The 22,863-nt window shown below is 40.4% G+C and overlaps 1 protein-coding gene across 1 annotated transcript in view; it reads right to left on the bottom strand.

Annotated features, from left to right (window-relative positions):
• The window catches only part of LOC149775711 (ribosomal protein S6 kinase-related protein-like), a 77,708-nt gene extending 74,896 nt beyond the window's left edge, over positions 1-2,812 (bottom strand). Inside the window, exon 1 of the mRNA XM_089942941.1 lies at positions 2,447-2,812. Coding sequence (XP_089799067.1) covers positions 2,447-2,506 — 60 coding nt within the window. The 5' untranslated portion in view covers positions 2,507-2,812. The remainder of the gene's footprint in view (positions 1-2,446) is intronic.
• Positions 2,813-22,863: the final 20,051 nt, after the last annotated feature.

Raw genomic sequence — 22,863 nt, 5'->3', positions numbered from 1 at the left:
TACTACGTATTCCAAAGGCTTTGATACAAAATTCCTTTCTTACATTTAACTAGTTATAGCACTGTATTAGTGTGGTCCACCAAGGAAATGAACTCAATAATAACACTTTTATCATGGACAGACCAAAACCAGATAAACAATTGCAGTCATTTAAATAACAAAGGCATACCATCAAAGGTGCTGTCTAACAAAGGTGTAATTATCACACCTCATTCACAGTCAGTAAACAACAAAGTGCTAACAGAGATATCATACAATAAAGGCATGATAATCACACTTCATTCATAATCATTACTTTTGGTTGTTGGTTCAATCCAAAATGCAATCAAGTCTTAAAAAGAAATGTTTTAGTATTGTGCCTTTTTTACTGCATAATTTATAAATATCCTTTAACTATCTTTCTATACTTGTATGTTAACCATGAGCAGCTTTAAGTTTATCTCTCTTGTGTACATTCTGAATTTTGACTACACTGTGAAAGTGGCTGAAAATTTGTACATCAGAAATGATGTCTCTTTAGACACAAAGCTAGAAAATATTGAGGAACAGAAGTCAAAGTACTGATGTGCTCTAATCCAAAGATACCTCACTAGCCTTGTTGACAAAACAATTTCTGCACGATATGATGACTGTATTTCAAACTATTTTTGTTACTGCAGGGTTTAAGTATACACAAAAGATTTCAACAGATAGACAAATTCAAAAGAAAACAAATGCTCTTTCAGGCACTGTACCCAATTCACCTTTGTAATTCTACTGTTGTATATTTCTGTGTGAAAACAGTATCAGCACATACTGTGCTTAGTTCCCTGAGTCAGGGTGATGCTCTATTTTTTACCTGAATGGTTGACATTAACAACTGAATACTGTGAAGCATATGTGGCTGAAGTGCACTCAGACAGACTGGGATATATTAAATGTTGGGATCTTAAACAGAGACACCCTCCTCATTTATCAGGGTTCTCAACAGTTTCAGGATGAGTCCTGTTCCCTTTAATAATGCAACTCATAAGTTCCCAGCCTATTTCTGAGAGTCTGTGTCATGAAATCCGAAGTCAGTCCCCAGCCTATTTCTGAGAGTCTGTGTCATGAACTCTGGAGTCCTTCACTTTCAAATCAATAGAAAGGATAATGCACATGCTCATTATTTTAATACAAATCATGAATGAATTCTTAGCCATTAATACGACAATACAAAAAAACACGTTTTAGTAAATAGAATGGTAAGTTTCAACACTGTACATGTAAATTTATTTAAAATGTTTACTCCTGCAACAGCATTAAAATAAAAACTAAACCAAAATCATCAACAGCTTCAATCTCAAGAATGATGTGTAATTTCTTCTACAAGTAAAATAACATCTCCATTCCACCAAAGAAACTTAAACAGATAAACACCTGGCATTACACTACACTGTGTATATACAAAGATAAGCTGATAAACACCTGGTATTACAATGCACTGTATATAAATAAAACAAAGAAAGAATGAAACAATTTTACCAACTGCATGCCAAAAACTAACTCAAAATAAATGTTAATTACTATAAACAGTGTTAAATGCCTTAAGAGGTGACACAAGAATAAAGGTGGGATTTTAACATAGGCTCTATAGAACAAAAATGAATTAATCTTGGTTGTTGTTGCTGTTGTTGAGCTTAACGCCATTTTTCAGCATGATAGGCTATGCATGGCGGCCAGTATTAATGGTGGAGGAAGAACATGGGAAAAGCCTGGGAAGAACCACCGACCCATGAGAAGCTACTGGCAAGCTTTCTCACATACCCACATTGGCCAAATCCTAGACTCGACCCACGCAGACAGAGGTGAGATGGCAGTGATCCGTAACAATGTTTTCTTTTAGAGTCATATGGCCAAAATAACTCAGAAAATTTTCTACTTCTAAAGTATTGCTTAAATCCAATGTTAAATGCAAATATGAACACTGGGAAATAGAAGGCATACTTCAAAACAGAGAACACACATTGTATATGAAAGAAATGCAATGTCTTATACTTTTTTAACTTGTTTTGAAATGACTAAAACACCACCAGTAAATTCCATCATCGACAGGTGACCAAGTGATTATGTCAGTAAAAAGACTATACCATGAAAGGTTGCATAAGCAGTTGAGCCATGCCAAGTACAAAAGAAAAAGACTAAGCAAGTGAGTAATTATCCTAGATTATTTTATCTTAATTACATATCCAAGAAGCAGTATAACAGGTATTATTTGAGTACTAAAGGTTATCTAAGACTATATTTATCATATCCATAAAACTTCCATCTTGCCCTGATATTACATGCCATTTTTATTGATGTCAGCTTCATTCGCCTTCAGATCTGCAGTACCTCGTGTATTTTTTCCGAATAACTTATACGGTATATATTTATCAAGACGACAATATAAAACGATGACGGATTCATTGAATGAATGAGTCAGTACCTGGGTATCTGGTACCGATTGAGTTTTCCTCAGGGGAATTTTGTGGTTATTGTTGCCCATACTCTATGGTGCTCACAAATACAATGATTATATATTTCAAGCTTCATTTCATTATCACAGGTTTAAATCCGCTTAATGCTTCATCGCTTAAAAAAAACAACAAAACTGGCTATATCATTATGCTGTCATTACAAATTTCCGCCATCGATGCAGGTGCTCGTTCTGTACTCTTTGTTAGTGGAACACTTTCATTCATGATTCGTTTATAAATAAGCAGTTTTGTAACACAGATAAAACAGTATTGAATACCGTACGCAACAATAAATGGGGCGGTGTGTTTTTGTTTTTATTCCTCATAACCTATGCGCCAACTGTTAACGTTAGCTGCTGATTTTTTGCCTTATTTCAGTACACTGTGCGCCAGATTTGTCTTATTTCTTTGAATTGTATCCGGGTTTTTTTTCTTCCTTTGATTGTCATCAACAAAGGAACGATTGTACAGATCTACTGGCAAAAAACGATTTTTCATAGCAGGTTTCGATACTGTGAACGATATCACCATGCAAGCACCCCAATTTATTTCATTTTTCAGTCTGCTAAAGAAAATGTCTCATGGCATTTTATAGTTGAAACTACCTTCAACGGCAATATATCCAGGAACAAGCAATGTCTGACGCAGTCATAATATCACTATGCTGACACGTGACTGAAATCACATATAATTTTAGGTGTACACGTCGATCACTCATTGATGAAAATATGTAAGACATTCCAAACATGCATTGAGCGATAGCTTTATTACGTATTAGCTGTATTCTATTCTGGACTGATTAACATATACGCTATTACCAAAACGTTCATGAATATATATATATATATAATAATGAGGACTTTGTATAGCGCTTAATCTTTAGAAGCTCTAAGTGCTTTACAACATTAGACACACCTATAAGATAAAAAAACATATAATAATACGATTACACACACAAACACCATGAAATTAGAAAACAAAAAACATGCTGAGAATATTTAAGGTGGGAAACATTATTATGTTTTTAAGTTTGTTCTTGCAGTCGAAATAATTGAGTTTTGAGAGCATTCTTGAATGTGATCACTGTGTCTTTGTGTCTAAGTTTAGTGGGCAATTCATTCCACGTTGCTGGGCCCTGGTATGCAAAAGAATGCTGTCCTTATGACTTTGTTTTCATAGTGGGAATATATATATATATATATATATATATATATATATATATATATATATATATATATATATATATATATATAACATCGCCATTATTATTTAAATCATATAGATTGATAGATATTGATGAAATTAGTTTCGTAGTAAGAGACCATAGTACAATTTTAAAATAATAATTTCTTAGTAAAAACATTCAATATCACATTTCACGCAAGCCCTAATTGTGGTTTACGAAAACAGATTAAACAAAGTGTAATAAATTAGTAAATAATACATACAAATATGATGACCTATCTAAAGATGACCAATTAAAGTCTTGCAGTCTTATTTTCAATAGGGAGGTTACTTTAGACATGAGACTGTCGGCTAGGACGAAACACAAACTGCAAGTAGTATATAAATAGGTGTTTTGCCCTTCTGGCCCCTTTTATGTTCGTTCCACGCATCCTCAATTCAACTCCCGTGGGGTATTTAGCCCATATTTGCCCGTTGCATGTTTGTCACTTTTAATTTTGTCCGCACACGTCACGTGAGCCAGTCTTGGAGTTAGTGGTAGAGTTTCGTCCAGATGGAAGTGCACCAAGAACACCCATAGGGACAAAACAACAGCCTTTTGTACATACTACTCTGTGATTGTAGACAATCTTGTGGAATGTACTTAGTCAGGCAAGCATATCGTTCCTATTAATAAACACAGTGTGAGATCAGCGCAGTGAATAAATCTACCGTGTCAGTTAATGTGTTTTCGATCAATAATGATTTACAGACAGGATTGTATTACTGATTGTAACTATTTTGCATCAAAAAAATCTTTGTTTTGATTTTTCTCAGCAGAAATGCTTGCACAGTTTCTATAGCATTTCTAATAATTTTGTACTGGCAAAAAAGAAATGTATAGTTGAGCTGTGAATATTGTCTAATTGAAGAAATCTTTGCGGTGGTTTATAAACAAATGTTTATCAGTAGCCAGGCCATTGACTTCCAAAGTATATGGAAGGAATTTATGGAGGTCTCTAATAACGGAATAACATGCCAAATGACTGGGGTATCAACAATTGTGACAGAGAAACTGAGATCGCTGTATTGTTTGAATGCATGATACGTGTTTATTAAAGAGGCCAAGAAGATGTATGCATTCTCTGAAATTCAACGGAACACATTGATAAATTGGTTAACAGAGGAGTGACTTTAGAAATAGAACGAAATAAGCTTGGGCAGATTTTTGAGGCAAATAAAACCGAAAAGAATCTGCCGAATATTGTGCATACAAGAGTACATCCGCAAAATAAAAATAACTCTCCCACAGCGTCTGAAGCGAGTGACGTTTTTGATAAGGTCTGAGTGACGAGGATGTTCAAGAGCAGGGCAATTAAACAAATGCTTCAGGCCCCAAGTATAAGAATAGAATCCGAACTCACGAATCAACAGTATTTAGCTTTCAGAGCAATATATCACGAAGCAGTAGAGAGACGGCACAAATGTATAAGAAAGTTACCGAATAATATCATCAAATTTCCACCACCCAAAACTGTGAATGAAATTTACAAGACGTTTGATATTATTGGGTACGTAGATCAGCCTGACAACGTTCATATTGGTGTTGTACTCATTGATGGTCATTTGAGGTTATAGAGGCGAATTTGTTCTCAAAAATATTTTATTTAGCGCCCGCAAAGAATTTCGCTATGAGAACCCTAACGTAGGCGTACTTAGTTGTTCCACAAAGACCGATTTACAGGTTTGTGTTACTTCTGCTAACGGCAGATACACTGGTTTTTCAATAAGAAGCTTATAACAGAATAAAACTAAGAAATGTAGCAGTGTTTCCACCAATTAGATAAAACGCTTGCGTGCATGCATAGGAGTTTCCATGGCATTAGCATGCAACAAATGCAAATACGAATTCTTTGGCACAACATGCCATTAAGAGTACCGTAAAACAGGTACACAGGCTTTCCGTAATGTTATAGGTGCACGACCATACCTCAAATTGGCATCTGGGTCGCATAATCAACGTTGCCAGCCATGTGGATCTGTTCGTGAGTACCATAAATCGCGCAGAAATAAATCGACACCACAAACGCCCGTGACTGCACAAGCATAGGCAGATACAACATATAAAACAAAAAAGAAAACGATCATAATAACCAGGATTGAAGCGATTGCAGTTTGATCCTGATAAAATACAAACAATAAAACAAGCCATCGACATACTTTCCCAATTAGAAAGATGCTTCACCCTCCTCTTAGTATAAATATGACAAATGTGCCACAGCTAAAACAACTCCATGGCAACAGGTAATTTACATACCAATAGTATGTGAAAGGCTGACATACCTAATTTAATGAGACCCATAATTACATTGAATCCACCACCACCAGTTGCAACTGCAACAACAATAACTAAAATTGTAAATAAAAGAACGGTATAGCAACTAAGACAATTTTTCACGTGAGCATAATATCTGAATACCAGGGGATACAGTAAAAGCTGACATTCTTGCGGTATTAGAAGACTATGAACAAAACTTTCGTTGTCTTCTTGCATCTGCTATCGCTACCGAAGCGTTTGAGTATGTTCTTGCAAAAATACAACGATCACAAGTACCATAATTCAAATATTGAAAACGTAATGGCGATTTGGAAAATCACCACCTTTCCTCTTTTTGCTTCACCATTTCATGGAAGATCTATTCTATCAGTTTTTGAGCCATTTTTACCATCCTGACAGTCTTGAGGCCTTCTAATTAGGTTTAGCATGACACGATAACACGATGAAAATGAACATGAGCTTAGATCGGCTTAACTTGGAAGTCAAGTTACTGGTTGACAAGTCAACGGTGGATGACCAGACTGACCGATTGACTTTGAATTAATGTTTCTTGCGCCCATTCAGGCCCGTAAGACGGCTAACCTCACACATCGTGGGATCTTTAGTTTATCGCACGAGGGGTAATTGAGCCTCCCCATGTCTGCCTTAGTGCGAGCGTTATTTTCTATTTCGTTGCTATGTCCGGCTGAGCAAAGGGAGAAAGGGGTGCGGCAGCCGGGCATACGCCACCGCCCAGGATGCATTATTCTTGGGTGATAATTATGGCTTCATTTACACAAGTCTAACTTATGACGTGCTGGATTTTCGAATACAGATTCTCTGTACATTAATTGTTATGATATGATGAGGTAAGTTGACAGAAAAGAGATCTGAAAATGTGTAAGCTATCGATCATTACTTTTGACAAGCGCGGAAACGGAACTTTAAATTTTTTGTTTTCAAATGGCGCCACATTGTGCGACTGGGCATGATAGTTTTGGGATTGTAATCAACTTATTACGTAAGTTAGGATTCTTAGTTATTCTTTAGACTAAAGTATTGGTTTGACCTTATTACTATATGCCTTGTCTGCTATCAAGACTTTCCTCTGTTAGGACTTGTGATTATATTACAGTAACGGTCCATTCGTTTGTATAGCTAAGTTATGACATAATTCTATTTACATAGCTTTTTGTTGCTTTCATCATTGTGTTTTGGGTTCATCATTTGTATTGCTTTGCTTGTATGGCAATGACGTTGCCTTAAAACTTGTTGCTAGTTGCATTGCCATGATTGGTTACTTTTATTTTGGCCTGCCAGAAGTACTATCGGCAGGGAGTTCAGTTTTAACCAATGGTGGACCAGAATACGCACACAGGCGTAACCAGACCAAAGTGACCAAGTCTCTCCTGCCCTTCGTCAGCTGATCTGTCCTCCTTGCCCCTCCCAGAAGGTCAGACAGTTCTGTGTTAATTATTTGTGATGGCGCATAGGAATGTGAGGGCTATGGTGTTTAGTGGGCTCGTAATAGGTTGCCCGTTTGGAATGGTATCAGCAGTGAAGGGGCGGTTGGCTATATTTTTCGTTTTTACCTCTCTCTGTAATGAAATTCAAAATATTGAGATAGGTAAGGTCTATATTTTTACAAGATGGCATCCAAAATTCCGTGTATATTATGGTTCTTGTATTTTCCACTAGTTTCCTTGAAAACCTAACCTCTGTGTGGTGTTGTTATGGCATTCACTGAATATATGAGTGAGGTCTTCTACTTCTGGGCAATGTGGGCAACTCGTTCTCCTTACGATGTTAATTGGAAGATATTTTCCAAACCGCCTACCAGAAGAGTTTTTTTTTTTCTCCAGTTCTTATTCGTGTAATGATTCTTAAATCTTGATTGTTTCTCAGCTCAGGTCTAGTATTATTTCGGTTAATCATTGGTTGAACTGTGCAATTTTCGTCCTTTGTTATTGCTATTTTAGTTTGTTTGCTATTTAATATCAATTTGTTGCCTAGTTATGTTGTATATTTTCGTATGCTGTACTCGATGTTGGAGTAGGTTGGTTTTTTTAGTTTTAATCTAGCTTCTTTGCTCTTTCGTTCCGTGGTTTCTTGATGTGGGATGTATCCACATAAAACATTATACTATTTGGTTGTTGTTGTTGTTGTTGTGGGGTTTAACGCCATTTTTCAGCACGATAGGCTATACATGGCGGCCAGTATTAATGGTGGAGGAAGAACCCGGAAAACCCCGGAAAGTACCACCGACCCACGAGAAGCTACTGGCAAGCTTTCTCACATGTCCACATTGGCATACTATTTGGTATTCTTGTTCTAAGCCTTTGAGAATAAGATTGGATTTTGATAGGATGTTGGATCAGGTGTTCAAGTTGCTGTTTTCCATGGATCTTAGCACACTCAGGAAGTCGCTAAGTATGACTGTTTTTCTGTGTTGGTGCCTGTTACTTACTTAGCTTGCTTTAAAGACGCATTTTTAAGTTGGGCATGCACTACTATATAATTCCCACAAGGTGAGATGTTTAATTAGTCTTAAGCGGGGATGGGAACCTCACCTCTTTACGCATTTATGTGTGCATAGCACACTGTTCGATTGATATATCAGGTCGAGGTGAGGCTGGAAGGAGGCAGGAGAGCAGCACCGACTTCACAGAAGGTACCGTTAACTTCGAGGTTAAAGTTTTTGTTTCCATAGTGGCCAGAAACTAAATGTCTTTTTGGCATAATTTCGACTTGATTTACTATGTGCTGTTTTGACACAAATAAAGGTTGAAACGGTGAAGACAATTAGTTTGGAATTTATGCCAGAGTAATTATATTTAATACGTTAATACTTGGGGTCATGGGTAAGACTTCATTTACTTTTAGTTCCGCCTTGTGAAAACTTATATCATCTAATTTTGGGCCTTAACGTAATGTTCTTTATCTTTGAATCATCGCATTGTGCAGCGGGACCTGCTGGTCCTCAGCTGTGTTAGACCCCCTTATGTGACTAAATTGGGGACAAATAAAAGAATAATAATGATTTCCCAATTTTTACGGGTGGATATAATCTTGGCCACACTGTGCCGTAGGGCCTGTTATACAAATGTATACTGTATAATGTTTAGCGGGACAATGTTCTATAACAAGGTTTATCAGCCTTATTCCATTCAGTGATGGAAATGAGGTCCAGGGTTTGCATTGCCTTGATAGAGGGCTCTTATTGTTGGGTAACTTGATCACCATTTAATTGTATTGCTAAATTATTGGTAATATTAACTTCTTGCATGACAGTAACCACGTACATTTCTCTTAATATTTACTATCTTTTCAGCTGCTGGAAGTACAAGAGGCAAGGAATGCCATCCCAACCGATGCTGGATCTGAGACCGCTCACATTCGAATCCAGACCCAAGTGGACCGGTGTCTCGCGTTCTTCGCCAGGCAGTTTGCCGTCCGTTTCCTTTCACAGGGTCAGGCAGTAAATGAGCATAGCAAATACGGTAATTATGTATTTGTGGCAAGTAAAATATCCATGGGGGATAACTGTCAAAAGACGAGATATGACTCTCGTTGAAAGCGTGATATTTCAAAAATATTTCCTTGTATCACAATGCCTTTAAGAAACCTTAAAATATTTGAGTAGGTTGTTCATTTGTTGGAATTGATGTTTTAAAAAAATACAGGGTAAGTGGTTGATGATCCAATTGACCTCTGCTTTCTCTCAAATATCATGCGTTGTTCTTGATATTTGGCACAGATGTTGAAGACATGGTGTAGATTTTCATGTGCTGGGCAATGTTGGCAGTTATTCGTCCACCCCACCGTTATATTCATTGGAAGGAATTTTTCGAAGCTGCTGGCTTACTTTCTATTTCTCGTCCTTATTCTGTTGATCATTTTCTGGTTTTGTTAGCTTCGGGCTTTCATGTTCCTGTTGGTTTCCCTCCGGATGGAATACACTTTGCGTCCCATGTGTTGTTTCTTATTCTTGTTTCCATCTGTAATTCTTCTTTTTGACACTATATATTTCCTGTACGCTGTAGTCAGGTGATGTTGGGTTGGTTTCCTGAAGTTTTTGATTTGCTGCTTGATCTCGTTTTTCATCGCCTGGTGTGCAAATATGCACCCACATAATTTCTATTGTTTTCTTTCGGTTTTAAGTAGGAAGTTAGCTTCTTTCATGAAATTGTCTCAACTGGTGGAGTTACTTGATTCAAAAGATCTAATTACACTGAGGGGGAATTTCTAACGATCACCATTTTCCTAGTGTTTGTTTTTTGATCCATTGAAGGGCTGTTATTATTACCCAAATTTATACTGTGTATATTAAGAATTTGTCTGCAAGTCGTGTTCCTAGTTCGATGTTTTCTTCAGGTACAACCACTATTAACTTCTCCTCAATTTCTGAAAGTATGTTTGCTCTTAGCTTGTGAGGTTGGTCTACTTTTGAGCCAAATTATAATGCCTGTGTTTTAATACGGTGAATTGTACATACGCATAGCGTTGGGTTTGTGTATTTGATCTAGTCTGCTTGTATTGTGCCAATGCCTGGACTTATGATTAAATCTTGTATTTCATCCCCCCCCCCGGTGCATTTGGTACACAACGACTAAAGGGAGTATTGCATCTTTCGATGATAATTCCTTTTGGATACAATATAGAGTGTATCGATAGCCGAGTCGCATATCTTAATATGAATTCTTTCTTCTTAAATTAAGAGGTGTTTCGCTTGTTCAAACTGTTTAGGGCTTTCTATTGGACGCTATCCAGTTTCTTCAGCAAATAAGACTCGCTGAGGCGTACACCTGTCTCTGTATAATGTTCGGAGTGTTTCCTGGTCGGCGGCCCAAGTAGCATCATTAAAGTTTCTTTGGAGGTCCCGGTCAAAGTTGCAACTCCGGATTAGCTCCGTTATATGATCGTTCCATTTTCATTGTTCATCAAACAGCATGCACAAGAATTTGGCCACTTTAGCGAATGATATTTTGGTATCATGTATTAGGACTAATTAGTCTCCTCGTTTGGAAGACCTTGGTGATAACATGATTCACACGATTTTTCCATGAGATATTGGAAAGTCCTACTTGTCAGCCCACCGACCAATTAGGATAAGAATCGCTTGAACCTCACCAATGAGAGTTTCGCTGAATGGACCACCTGCTGTCCAGATAACGCTATCATCGACAAACTGAGATAAGTCTATTCATGGTAGGTAGATGGACTGTTGTAGGCCGTTTACCATGATCTTAAATAGGACAGGGCTAAGGAAACTTCTTTGGGGGTACCAGTTTCTAATGAGAAAATATCCGAGTGTTGGTCTCCGATTCTTGATTTAATTTTTGCGCCCTGTTTGGAAATCAGTTATCCATTGGTGCATGTGGCCAGTTATTCCGTAATAGTTTAGCTTTGCAATAAGGACCTTGGTCCATAATAGACCAAAAGCTTTTTCTACGTCCAGGAAGACATAAACAATGTGGCGGTCATGCTTCCGTTTGGCGTTAATTGCTATATCGACACTTGATTCTAATCTTAATAGCTGGTCTGTAATAGACCTTTCATTGTGAAAGCCGCCTTGATTTTGTGATATTAGGTTCCTACTCTCCAAATGGTGTTTTAGCCTGTTTTTGATCATGTATTCCATTATCTGGCAAATGTTGTCAATGAGTGCGATCGATGTGTAGACGATCAAGTCTGCTTGATCTTTTCCCGGTTTTGGGATCGGGATAACAATTGCTTGCTTCCAGTATTGGGTATTGTTTTCCTTTTTTCCAGATTCCATTGAGCAGATCTAGTATTATAAGTTCTGTGATTTCTGGCAGATTTTTTTATATAGATTTTCGCAGCCCAGTTGATCTTCTCCCGATGAGGCCGTTTTTATCTTATTCAATGCCACTTTGCATTCATGAAAAATAAAATTCACGTTTAAACCGAATTGTTTGGTTCCTAGGACAGTGAACAAGTTGGGGGTATTTGTGTGTGACCTTGCTACATTGCTTCTGGAATCCTAAGGGGTGCTTGGAATCACTACTCATTCCAAAGAAGCGTTAGGATAATAGGTTGGCTTTATCTTTGTTGGTAGTGGCGTCTGGGAATTTAGGTGTGGATTGCACTGCTTTGCATTTTTGTGGCCTTTATTTTGTCTCATACTTGCTTTGCATTGCAGTTAATGTTAACATTCGTTCAGTAATTATGCCATGTTGTTTCTTTGGTGGTGCGAATGACCTTCTTTGCTGCTTTTTCTTTTTAAAATGATTGGTTAATAGATTGGAGTGTTTCATTTTATTATGTTCTCTTTTTATCTGTATGTGCCTGCTTACATTTGTCATTCTACCATATAAGGCCCCCCCCCCGTTCTGTAGATGAAATTGGTTGCTACAAAGGAAAGTGCCCTTGTGATACTTTCAATATATATATATATATATATATATATATATATATATATATATATATATATATATATATATATGTGTGTGTGTGTGTGTGTGTGTGTGTGTGTGTGTGTGTGTGTGTGTGTGTTGCCCTCGTATAGGTATTCCAATGATAGGTCACCAAAGATAAACCAGAACTCATCCCAGTCGGATTTGTTTGGTTTCCATGTAGGCTCGTTGATGGTGGGTGTTGTTTGAGTGGCCAGATTAAGGGTAATTTTTATTGGGAAGTGGTCACATCCTAAGGTGCTAAATTTGATCCACCTCCACCTTGACTAATTGGGCCAGCTTTGGGTGCTCAAATAGAGTGATAGATTGCTGATAAAGTTCCGTTTTCTGCGGTAACTCGCGTGTAAGCACCATTGTTTAATATTATAAGATTTGTTTCAGCGACCCGTTTTTTTGCTATTTTCCCTCTTTTGACTAGAAGAGTACCTCCCCATTGTTCACTATGGGCATTGAAGTCACCACATGTTATGGTGTATTTTGTTGGGTTGTTTACCATTTGTCTATAGATTCATATTGACGTTAGACTGTTGCTTCCTTGATCATGTATTGTAAATTTGATTTGCAATCATCCGGTGTTAAGTATAAAAGATTGATATTCGAGTAATTCCAGACTATTGGAATTTGTCTTAGAAATATCCTGGATATATTTGGGATAGAGTCGCTAACATGAATAGCTAGGCATTTTTCCAATTTTTCTCTAGTTTTGAAATAGTTCAGCGAGAATCATGAGATTTTTGGTGCATACTTAGTGGCACTTTAATAATTAATTAATTCCGGATTATTGTTAATTAATCCACGACAATTCCATTGTCAGATGATTACAGAGTTTTTCTAGTTCGTAGTACCTTTTGTTAATGATATTTACTTAATAAAATTAGATGCATAGTTTTACGAACGAAGTGAGAAGTACTTTTCCTAACCTGCTGGGCTAGTACGGCTTGTGTTACATTGTTAGTACTGCTATTGATTTAGTGCTACTGGTTTTACGATTATGTTGTGGTATAAAAAGGATATCAACATGTTTCTTGTTGCATTGCTTGTTGAGACTTGATTGATATTTCCACTGCTTTTGTTTTCCACAAATTCCCATTCTTTGTTGGCATTGTATAAGTTATTGTTAACTTTCATATTACTTTTTGTTCTTGTAAGATCAATGATGGGGATATTGGATTCTTTTCCTTCTGGTACAGTGATCTTCTTAGTCCGTGGTCTGCTGTTTTCGCTGCTTTTCCCGCTGAGTAATTTTGCGGTGTCAGTATTGTTCAGGTGCGTTCCCCTATTGGTATTATTGACTGCTAATTCTGCTATGTAGTAGAATAAGTTGTATTGATCCATGAGGAGGATAATTCCAATTTCTCTGATCGAGTTGATGCATTCTGTTGATTAAGAGTGGTGTCCTTCCTTGCAGTTTGCACATCTTTGGTTGTGTAGTTTACAGCGACCGTTGAGCTGACCACCGCAGTTATCGTATCTCGGTTTGTGTGGGCAGGATGTGGTAAAGTGCCCCCATCACTTACACATGAGTAGTTAAGTGGGCCACTATACGTACAATGGAAATTAGCATTACGGAGACCCCTGGACGAATATACGTACAATGGAAATTTAACATGGCGAAAAATCGTGGGTTAATATACGTACAAGGGGAATTAACATGGGAAAAAATTGTGGGCCGATATACGTACAAGGGGAATTTAACATGGGGAATAGAGTTTGGGGGTTGTTTAGGGACAAAGGGGAATTGAATATGGGATTATTTTTTTTTAAATTTTTTTTCAAAAGGGGTAGGCAATGGAAAGGCTATCTCTTTTCGAGAAATATGGCTGGCCCTGAAAAGGGCCTTTGGGTTTATGTTAATGTATTCATTAACATAAAGGGTACCGCATTGGTCTTCTTCTTGTCCTTAGGCTACGTCTCACTGTTGGTCCGTAAATCAGCACTCTTTTCAGGCATCCTTGTCTTTCAACGTAGATCCTACGTATCCACAGGCTGGTGTTTGTCCTGTGGACAACGGTCCACTTGGATCGGACATACATGAGCATGTCCGTCCGGAACATCATGGAAGACACAAGCGTAGAAGATTGCACATCGGTCCACATCTTGAAGCGACGAGAACAAGTGAATCAATGCAGTGAACTGCGCTTATTTATAGGTACAGGAAGGATTGAAACGGATTGAGTTCATTCACCAATCCAAACACGCGTTACAAAATTCAGTCAGCCCGCATCCAATCCGAAGAGAGTAGTCTGTGACGTCAGTTGGTCTATATAGATTCGTTAGCGCTTGTGTGCAGTCAATCTATGCGACAGTGATTCAACATGACGGAAACTCAGAAAACGATCCATTGGGGTGCACCAGCAGGGGAGACTGCCCAAGGGAACCCGGACTTACTTTCAGAAGAGGTACATTGGGATTTTGTGGATTTTCTTACCTCGCAAGAATTTGTTCCGGAACCTTCGTTACCTTCTTCATTACCGCAAGTGGAGAATTTTAGACAGAGACAGAAAGAAGAATTGGAGAAATTTATGCAACGACAAAAGGAAGCGGAACAAGCTTTTCTCCTACAGCAACAGCAACAGCAACAAGAAGAGGTAAGAAAAAAACAACAGCAACAACAGCAAGAAGAAGTAGCAGCAAAGAAACAAGAGGGTGAAAATCAAACGGTCACGGTACTGTTGGACATTTTAGCGGAGTTAAGAAGTGTTAACCAAATGTATCAGACTTCTCTATCACGACCGAAGAGAATACGACCTTCCCGAGCTAAACACGCCAACCCTGTGACTAAGCCTGTCGTACCACCCTTAGTGATTTCAACCCAATCATCAGAAGTAGGCCTTGGCCGTGGCAAAGGCTTAAGGCAGTTAAAGTTGATTGGTTAAACTCACCCCTACACCAAAATAAAAAGGCCCTTTTCAGGGCCACCCACATTTCTCGAAAAGAAATACAATTTCAATTTGCCAATAACTCAAAAATAAACCCCACCCATTTTACCCTTATAGTACGTGTCTGTGTATGAGTGCGTGAGTGTAGCTTCTTATTTTAAAATCAAAACTCAAAGACACTTACCTTATATCATTCATGTATTCTTTTATCCACTTTTTTACAATCCAATTCACAATTCACCACAGAACACTTTAATTAAAAGTTCATTGACTTCTTCTTTCTCCTTGTTTAGTCTCTCTGTTTTTTGAATTTCTTCACCGTTTTTTTCCTCATTTTCTTCCCTTCTTCTTTTCTTCTCCTGTTTCTTTGCTTCTTTTAAATAGAATTGTCTTCTTTCTTCCTCTTCTTCCTCTGAAGAATCCCTCTCTTCTTCCGAAGAATCCCTCTCTTCTTCTGAAGAATCCTTCTTTTCTTCTGACTCCTCTTGTTTCTTTTTTGGGCAATCTGGAGACCAATGTCCTTTTTCTTTACAATAATAACAGGTATCTTGACTTTTGTCTCTTTTAGTCCCTGTTTTTGTTCTTTTTTGATGGTCTGGACACTCTGAAGACCAATGCCCTTTCTTCTGACAGATATAGCAAGTATCTTGACTTTTATCTCGAAAGGAAGGAGAGTAGTCCGTCGGCTGGTCTGAAGAGAATTTTCTAATGACCCCTCGCAAAGCTCTGACGAAACGTTCCATCTGGGTAGTCTCTTCCATCGTTGTGCTCGGATTGAGAGTGAAATGAATAGTGAAAGGACAAGACACACACCCTTTTTATATACGCTGGTTTGCCAAGACTATAAATTAGTCTATGGTGTTTAAACTTGAGTCATTTGACGTTTTGCACTCAAGATGAAACGATCCCATTCATTCGAGAAGAAAGAAGAAGAAGAAAGTAAGAGGCAGAAACGTGATCTATCGCCTCGTACCAGGGCTGAAATCTTGGCACAAATTCATGCCAGTGATTTTGAAGAGGACATGAGTGAACCAGAATTTGAAACCTCTAAACCAAGTTCGTCACCCTTAGTCAACCCTGAAAAATACTATTCCATTAGAGAGACGGAAAAGCGCTCCTCTAGAAAATTTAGAACCACGGCTTACACCTACACGGTGAAGTTTAAAGATTTCAAGGCCGACGTACCCTTGGAGAAAGCAGAAGGGTTCATCACCGAGATGTGGGATTCTTTGCTCACCGCACTCAAGCGACAATGTCAACCCAAAGAAGACGATCGCTTGACACTATCCATAGATCACGACGGTTTGAAATCCCCTGTTTGGATCGAGTTTAGCAGACCTGCAGAACTAACCCCTTCCAAAATCATGGACACGATTCAACACGTACAACAATCTAATGACCAGTTTGACATCACCGATGGTAAAGCCACACTGAAAATGGCCCACGTCTCTCTTCCTCAAGGGACAGGACGCAAAAAGATGTTATTGGTGAACGAGCTTCGCAGCATTAAGCGTAGTCTTGTCCAAATTCACAATCCTCATGACCAGATGTGTTTAGCCCGTGCCATCGTGGTGGGACGAACCTATGCCAACAAGAACGACACGACAGAATGGAAAAGAACCTGGAACATTATTCAACGATCCGATCGAGCCAAACAACGAAACGAAGCAGAACTCCTGTTGCAACAAGCTGGCCTGTCCAAAGACACACCCTGTGGCATTCCTGAGATGCAAAAATTGCAAGATGCCCTAGCTCCACGCTACACCTTGAAAGTGCACCCTCAAGAAATGCGCGGGTCTCTGTTGTTTCGAGGCCAAGACTTTAAGGACGGAAAATACATTCATGTTTATCATCACGATGACCATTTCGATACCATTACCAGTATCACCGGATTCCTGGGATACAGATATTACTGTGAGAAATGTGACTATGGTTATAATAATCGAGAGCAACACAAGCATTGTGGATGGAAATGCCCAGGATGTTTGGCCTCTCCACCCTGTCTGAGCGAAGAACCAGTGCCTTGTTCGACTTGTCTGCGCACGTTTGTCAGCCCTACCTGTTACCAACAACATTTGAAAACACAAGGTTCACAGAAGAAATGTGCTTGTCAACTCCTGAGATTGTGCCCTACGTGTAGACAAGGCATACGTACCAACAATGCCAAGGCACACGTATGTCGAGGAAAGAAAAAATGTCACATTTGTCACCACATCGTGGACTTGGAACACCAATGCTACGTGCAAAAATACCAACCCCCACCAGAGAAAGAGGACGGTCACAAGAAGAAAGGCAATTTCATCTTTTTCGATTTCGAATGCATGCAAGAGACTGGCATTCACATTCCTAATTTCTGCGTGGCTCATCGAGCGTGCGAGAAGTGCATTCAAGAACCTATCTTCAGTCATTGCCCTCACTGCAGCAAGATTCCTGGAGGACGTGAAAAAATCTTTCGGGGACCGAACACGTTAGCCGATTTTGCCCGATGGGTCTTAGACCCCATCGACAAGACGTGGAGCCAAGAGGACATCGAACGTTACGGAGATTGTCATCGTCATGCCACGGTGATGGCTCACAATTTCTCCGGATACGATGGACAGTTTCTTCTCAGATACTATACGGAACATGGCACCGAACGTCCTAAAGTGATTTTGAACGGAGCCAAAATCATTTTCATGCAAGTGGGACAAGTGCAGTTTAAAGATTCGATGAGTTACTTGGCCATGCCTTTGAGTCGAATGCCTAAAACGTTTGGAATGACAGAAATGGCTAAAGGGTACTTTCCACACTTTTTCAATACGGAAGCCAATCAACATGCCGTTCTACCCCATTTGCCTGAGGCTCACTATTACGATCCCGACAACATGCGTACCGAACAACGAGAAGCTTTCTACGCTTGGCACCAGGCTCATTCCTCTGACCCCTTCGACTTTCAGGAAGAAATGTTAAAGTATTGTCGTTCCGACGTGGACATTTTACGGCGTTGCTGTGGAAAATTTCGAGAACTGTTCATGGAACACGGAGGGGTCGATCCTTTGAAAGAAGCTTGCACCATTGCCAAAGCGTGTTCCTTAGTGTACCGCCAACGATTCATGCCTGAAAACACCGTGGCTGTTATCAGTCCTCAAACGACCCACTATGTCAAGCGTCAATACTCGGTCAAAGCCCTACGTTGGTTACATTACTTGTGCGACAAGGAAGACAAATGGATTCAGCATGCCCGCAACGGAGGAGGCGAAAAGACCATCGGAACGTATTCGGTCGATGGCTGGGACTTAGAAAACCCCAAGATCGTCTACGAGTTTAACGGTTATTTCACGGATGTCCCGTCTGCTACCCTGACCGTGACACTAAAAATCAGTTTTTGCAACGAACCATGGAAGACTTGTACCAGGACACTTGTCAGCGACGCCTAAAGTTAGAACAGCAAGGATACCAAGTGGTGGAAATGTGGGAACACGAGTACGATCACCGTTTGAAAACCGATCACGAGTTTAAACGCCTCGTGGAAAGTTACCAGTTCATGGACCCGCTGAACCCGAGGGATAGTTTGTACAGAGGAAGGACCAATGCCACCTGTTTGCTGTACCAAGCCGACGAAGAGAAAGGAGAAGAAATCAAATACTTGGACGTGTGTTCGCTGTATCCCTACGTGTGCAAATATTGTCGCTTTCCTGTAGGGCACCCGCAATTGTTGACGGAACACATCGACCTGAAAAACATTCGACAATACGAAGGCTTGATCAAGTGTAAAGTTTTGCCTCCCACGAACCTATACCATCCCGTCTTACCTCACCATTGTCAAGGCAAACTGATGTTTCCCTTGTGCCGTACTTGTGCCGAAACGTGCAACCAGGACCAACCTTGCCATCACAGCCAGGAAGAACGTGCCTTGACGGGAACCTGGGTCAGCGTGGAATTGTTCAAAGCTCTGGACATGGGATACCAACTGTTAGAAGTGTACGAAATTTGCCACTTTCCCAAGACACAACAGTACCACAAGGGTGACCCTACTCAGAAAGGCATTTTCGCCGACTACGTGGATGCCTTTTTGAAACTGAAACAAGAAGCTAGCGGCTATCCTTCCTGGTGTCACACTCCCGAAGACCAAATACAATTCAAAGAGAAATACTATGCACAAGAAGGCATCTCTTTAGACCACATCGAAAAAAACGAAGGCAGGCGATCGTTTGCCAAAGTGATGTTAAATTGCTTGTGGGGTAAAATGGCACAACGACCCCCTCAACGAATCGTGTGGTGTTACAAAGAGTGGCAATCGGCGTACAGCCTCTTGCGAGAAAGTCAAGGCGATTCCATCGTGTTTGTGGAAGGCATTCCTAAAGAAGACGATGGCATCGTCTCTGACTCCCGTCTAACCCATTTGGTCATTTTCGACGACATGTTAGGAGAAGACGAAGAAGAAATTAAACTGTGGTTCACGCGCAAAGGGCATCACCGTAATGCCAGTGTCGTTTACATCACCCAAAATTTGTTTCAACAAAGTAAAGCCCATCGCACCGTCAGTCTCAATGCGCATTACGTGGTCTTGTTTAAAAGCCCTCGAGATAAATCGCAAGTGCAAGTCTTAGCCAAACAGTTAGGAACGCCTTGGCTGACTCAGGCGTACGACGATGCCACTCAAACTCCACACGCCTATTTACTCGTCGATTTGAAACCTACGACTCCCGAGGATTTGCGATTTCGTACCCACTTGTTTCACCACTGGTGCCAAGACGGAGGGCCTGTCCTGTACACGTCTCCGTCCTCAACTTCATTTCACTCCACATAAAAAAATCTATAAAAACCTCAGACCCTTTTTCGTCTGTCTCACTCTCAGTGCGAACATGACGTCCCTTCAGTCGCATCTTCCCGTCAAATTGATTCGTGCCTTGTATGGCATCAGTCGAGAAAAAGATCCACAAACACGAGCTCGTGTCTTAGAAGCTAGTCTCAAAGAAGTCTTACGATGGTTCACGGTGACGGCACGTCAATTACTCCAAGGAATCATTCAGATTCCTCATCAAACCAAACGCTTTTTTGATTGAAACAAAGTCGCTATGGTCCAACTGGCCGATCCCCGCATCGACACTCAAACCAAAAAACAAATCATTTTGAAACCTGGAGGGAGCGGTACTCTAGGAGGGGTCATCATTCGCTCACTCTTAAGATGGGATCCTAATGCCCCCAAAGTTATACCCAAGACAAAAGTCCAACGAAGCCCCAAGAAGAAAAAGACCAGGTCCCCAAGGAGAACTTCTCCAGTGGCAGGACCCTCCTCTGACCAGACACCACCACCACCCCGGAAAAAGAAAAGAAGCCCCCAGAAAAAGAAAAGTCCACAGAAAACTAGTCGCAAGAGAGGCACTTCGGCCAGGATACAACCTTACACTCGCAAACCACGACCTGCCACGGCGGTGACTGCGTCTCCGGCAGCTTCACGTTTGTCCACTTCTCCGTTAATGACACCCAGAACTGAAGAGTACTTGGAGACGTTGATCACACCAAGAACTTCTCCGTTGATGACCCCCAAAAGAACTTCCCCAGTGGCAGGACCTTCCAATTTAGTGGCAGTGGCTGCTGCTCACAAAGTACCTTCTCCCAAAATCAAAGTTCAAGAAAGATCGGGCATGTTACAAAGTTTACTGGATTTGTCCAAGCAAGAACTGGCTCGATTTAGTCCGTTACGTACCCCTGCACGACGTGTCATGCCTGTCCTCAAACTAATACGACGTCAAGACAATCAGTGGCGACGCGTTCCAGTATAAAAAAGGCCTGTGACCAAGTCGGGTATCAGTGTTTTTTGGTGCTCCTGAAGACTCAAGATGTCACCCTCCAGAAAACCCCAAGGAAAGAAAAGGAAAGGACTGCCACCACGTTTAGCCAAACATGGGGACATGTTATCTGTCCTGTCCAAAGCTTCTCCACCTCTACGAAAAAAACTCATTCAAACAGCCTCCAAAGAGGTCATCGATACCGTGTGCGAATGTTGTTTGAACGTTTTGAAAGGCACGATCCCTTTGTCCAAACACCAGAAACAATGCTTAGGCAAACATCGTCACGTTCTTCGCCAAATGGTTCAAAAGAAAATTCCCATTCGTCAAAAAAAGAAGATGTTAGTGCAACGTGGAGGTATTTTACCTCTCTTGTTAGGCCCCATACTGAAAGGAGTCTTGGGAACCATGTTGGGAGGACTGGTGGGAGCAAGATAAAAAGACCCTCGGAAGTTCCAAGATCTCAGAATCGACCGCTGACAACCCCATGGAAGGACGAAAACTAGCTTTAGTGCCTTACAAACGATGGATGGAATACCATCGGTGGCAAGAACAACACACCCCGCATTTGCCTCCCAATCCCCATTTGAGCGAGATGTCCCAGTTACAACACGAACTGCAGTCCTTGATGGATCGCCAAGATTTGTCCGAAACAGAAAAATCGCAAAAGTACGGTCAACTCTTGCAACGACTGCAACTCTTTCACCAGAAAGCTTTAGACGAAACAGCTCTACCCACTCTGAAAGATTTTAAGACCTTGATGAAAAGTTCAGCACCATCACCAGTACCAGTACCAGTACCAGTGACCAAGACAGAAAAAGGAAAAGAAGAAGAAGAAGAAGGGTTTCAAACTCCACCAGAAAAAGTACGCAAGTTAACAACACCACCTACCTCCAGAATTGGATGGATTAAAAAGATGATGACCACCCCTTCTTCATCACAAGAGAAAAAGAAAGTGAAGACAGAAGTGAAGACAGAAGTGAAACAAGAACCGATATCCCCCGCTCAGACATCCTCCTCCTCTTCAACACCTATTGCCGGTCGCACACGCAAAGCATTGCAATCCAAGAAAATACCCCAAGAGAAAAAGAGTAGCATCCTCCAAGAGTGGGTGCCTTATTAACACACCAACCAACACAAAAAATGGAAAAAGTCTTAGCCAGCATTTACTACGATCCCTCCCATCCTGCAGGTTATGCAGGAGTTCAAAAATTGTATCGTGCTGCCAAAACTCGACTGAAAAGTCTCCGTTTACCTCAAGTGCAACGATGGTTACAAGAACAAGCTACCTACACTTTACACAAACCCATTCGACGCAAGTTTGCCAGAAGTCACACCCGAGTGGAAGGCATCGATCATCAATGGCAAGCCGATTTAGCCGATGTCTCTCATTTGGCCAGCTACAATCGTGGCTACAAATATTTGTTTTGTGTCATCGACGTCTTTTCCAAATTTGCCTGGGTCGTACCCTTGACTTCCAAATCGAGCAGCGAGTTAGTGCGAGCCCTGCAACGAGTGCTGAAACAAAGCGGTCGTCACCCTCTTCGATGGCAAACGGACAAAGGCACCGAATTTCTGAACCAAGCTTTCCAAAAAGAATTAAAGAAACGTGACATTCATTTTTTTACCACCGAGAATCCCGAAACCAAAGCCAGCATCGTGGAACGTTTTCAACGCACTTTGAAAGAACGCATGTGGAAATATTTTACGCATCACCACACTCTGAAGTACATCGACATCTTACCGCACCTGGTGCAAGCGTACAACCAATCTTACCATCGAAGCATTGGACGTGCCCCGCAAGACGTGACTCCCGAC

The sequence above is a fragment of the Sinohyriopsis cumingii genome, chromosome 19 (assembly GCF_028554795.1).
Source record: "Sinohyriopsis cumingii isolate HCF-2022 chromosome 19, ASM2855479v2, whole genome shotgun sequence".
Classification (NCBI taxonomy): domain Eukaryota; kingdom Metazoa; phylum Mollusca; class Bivalvia; order Unionida; family Unionidae; genus Sinohyriopsis; species Sinohyriopsis cumingii.
Note: the sequence above shows the minus strand (reverse complement) of the source record. Positions and strands in the feature narration are given on the sequence as shown.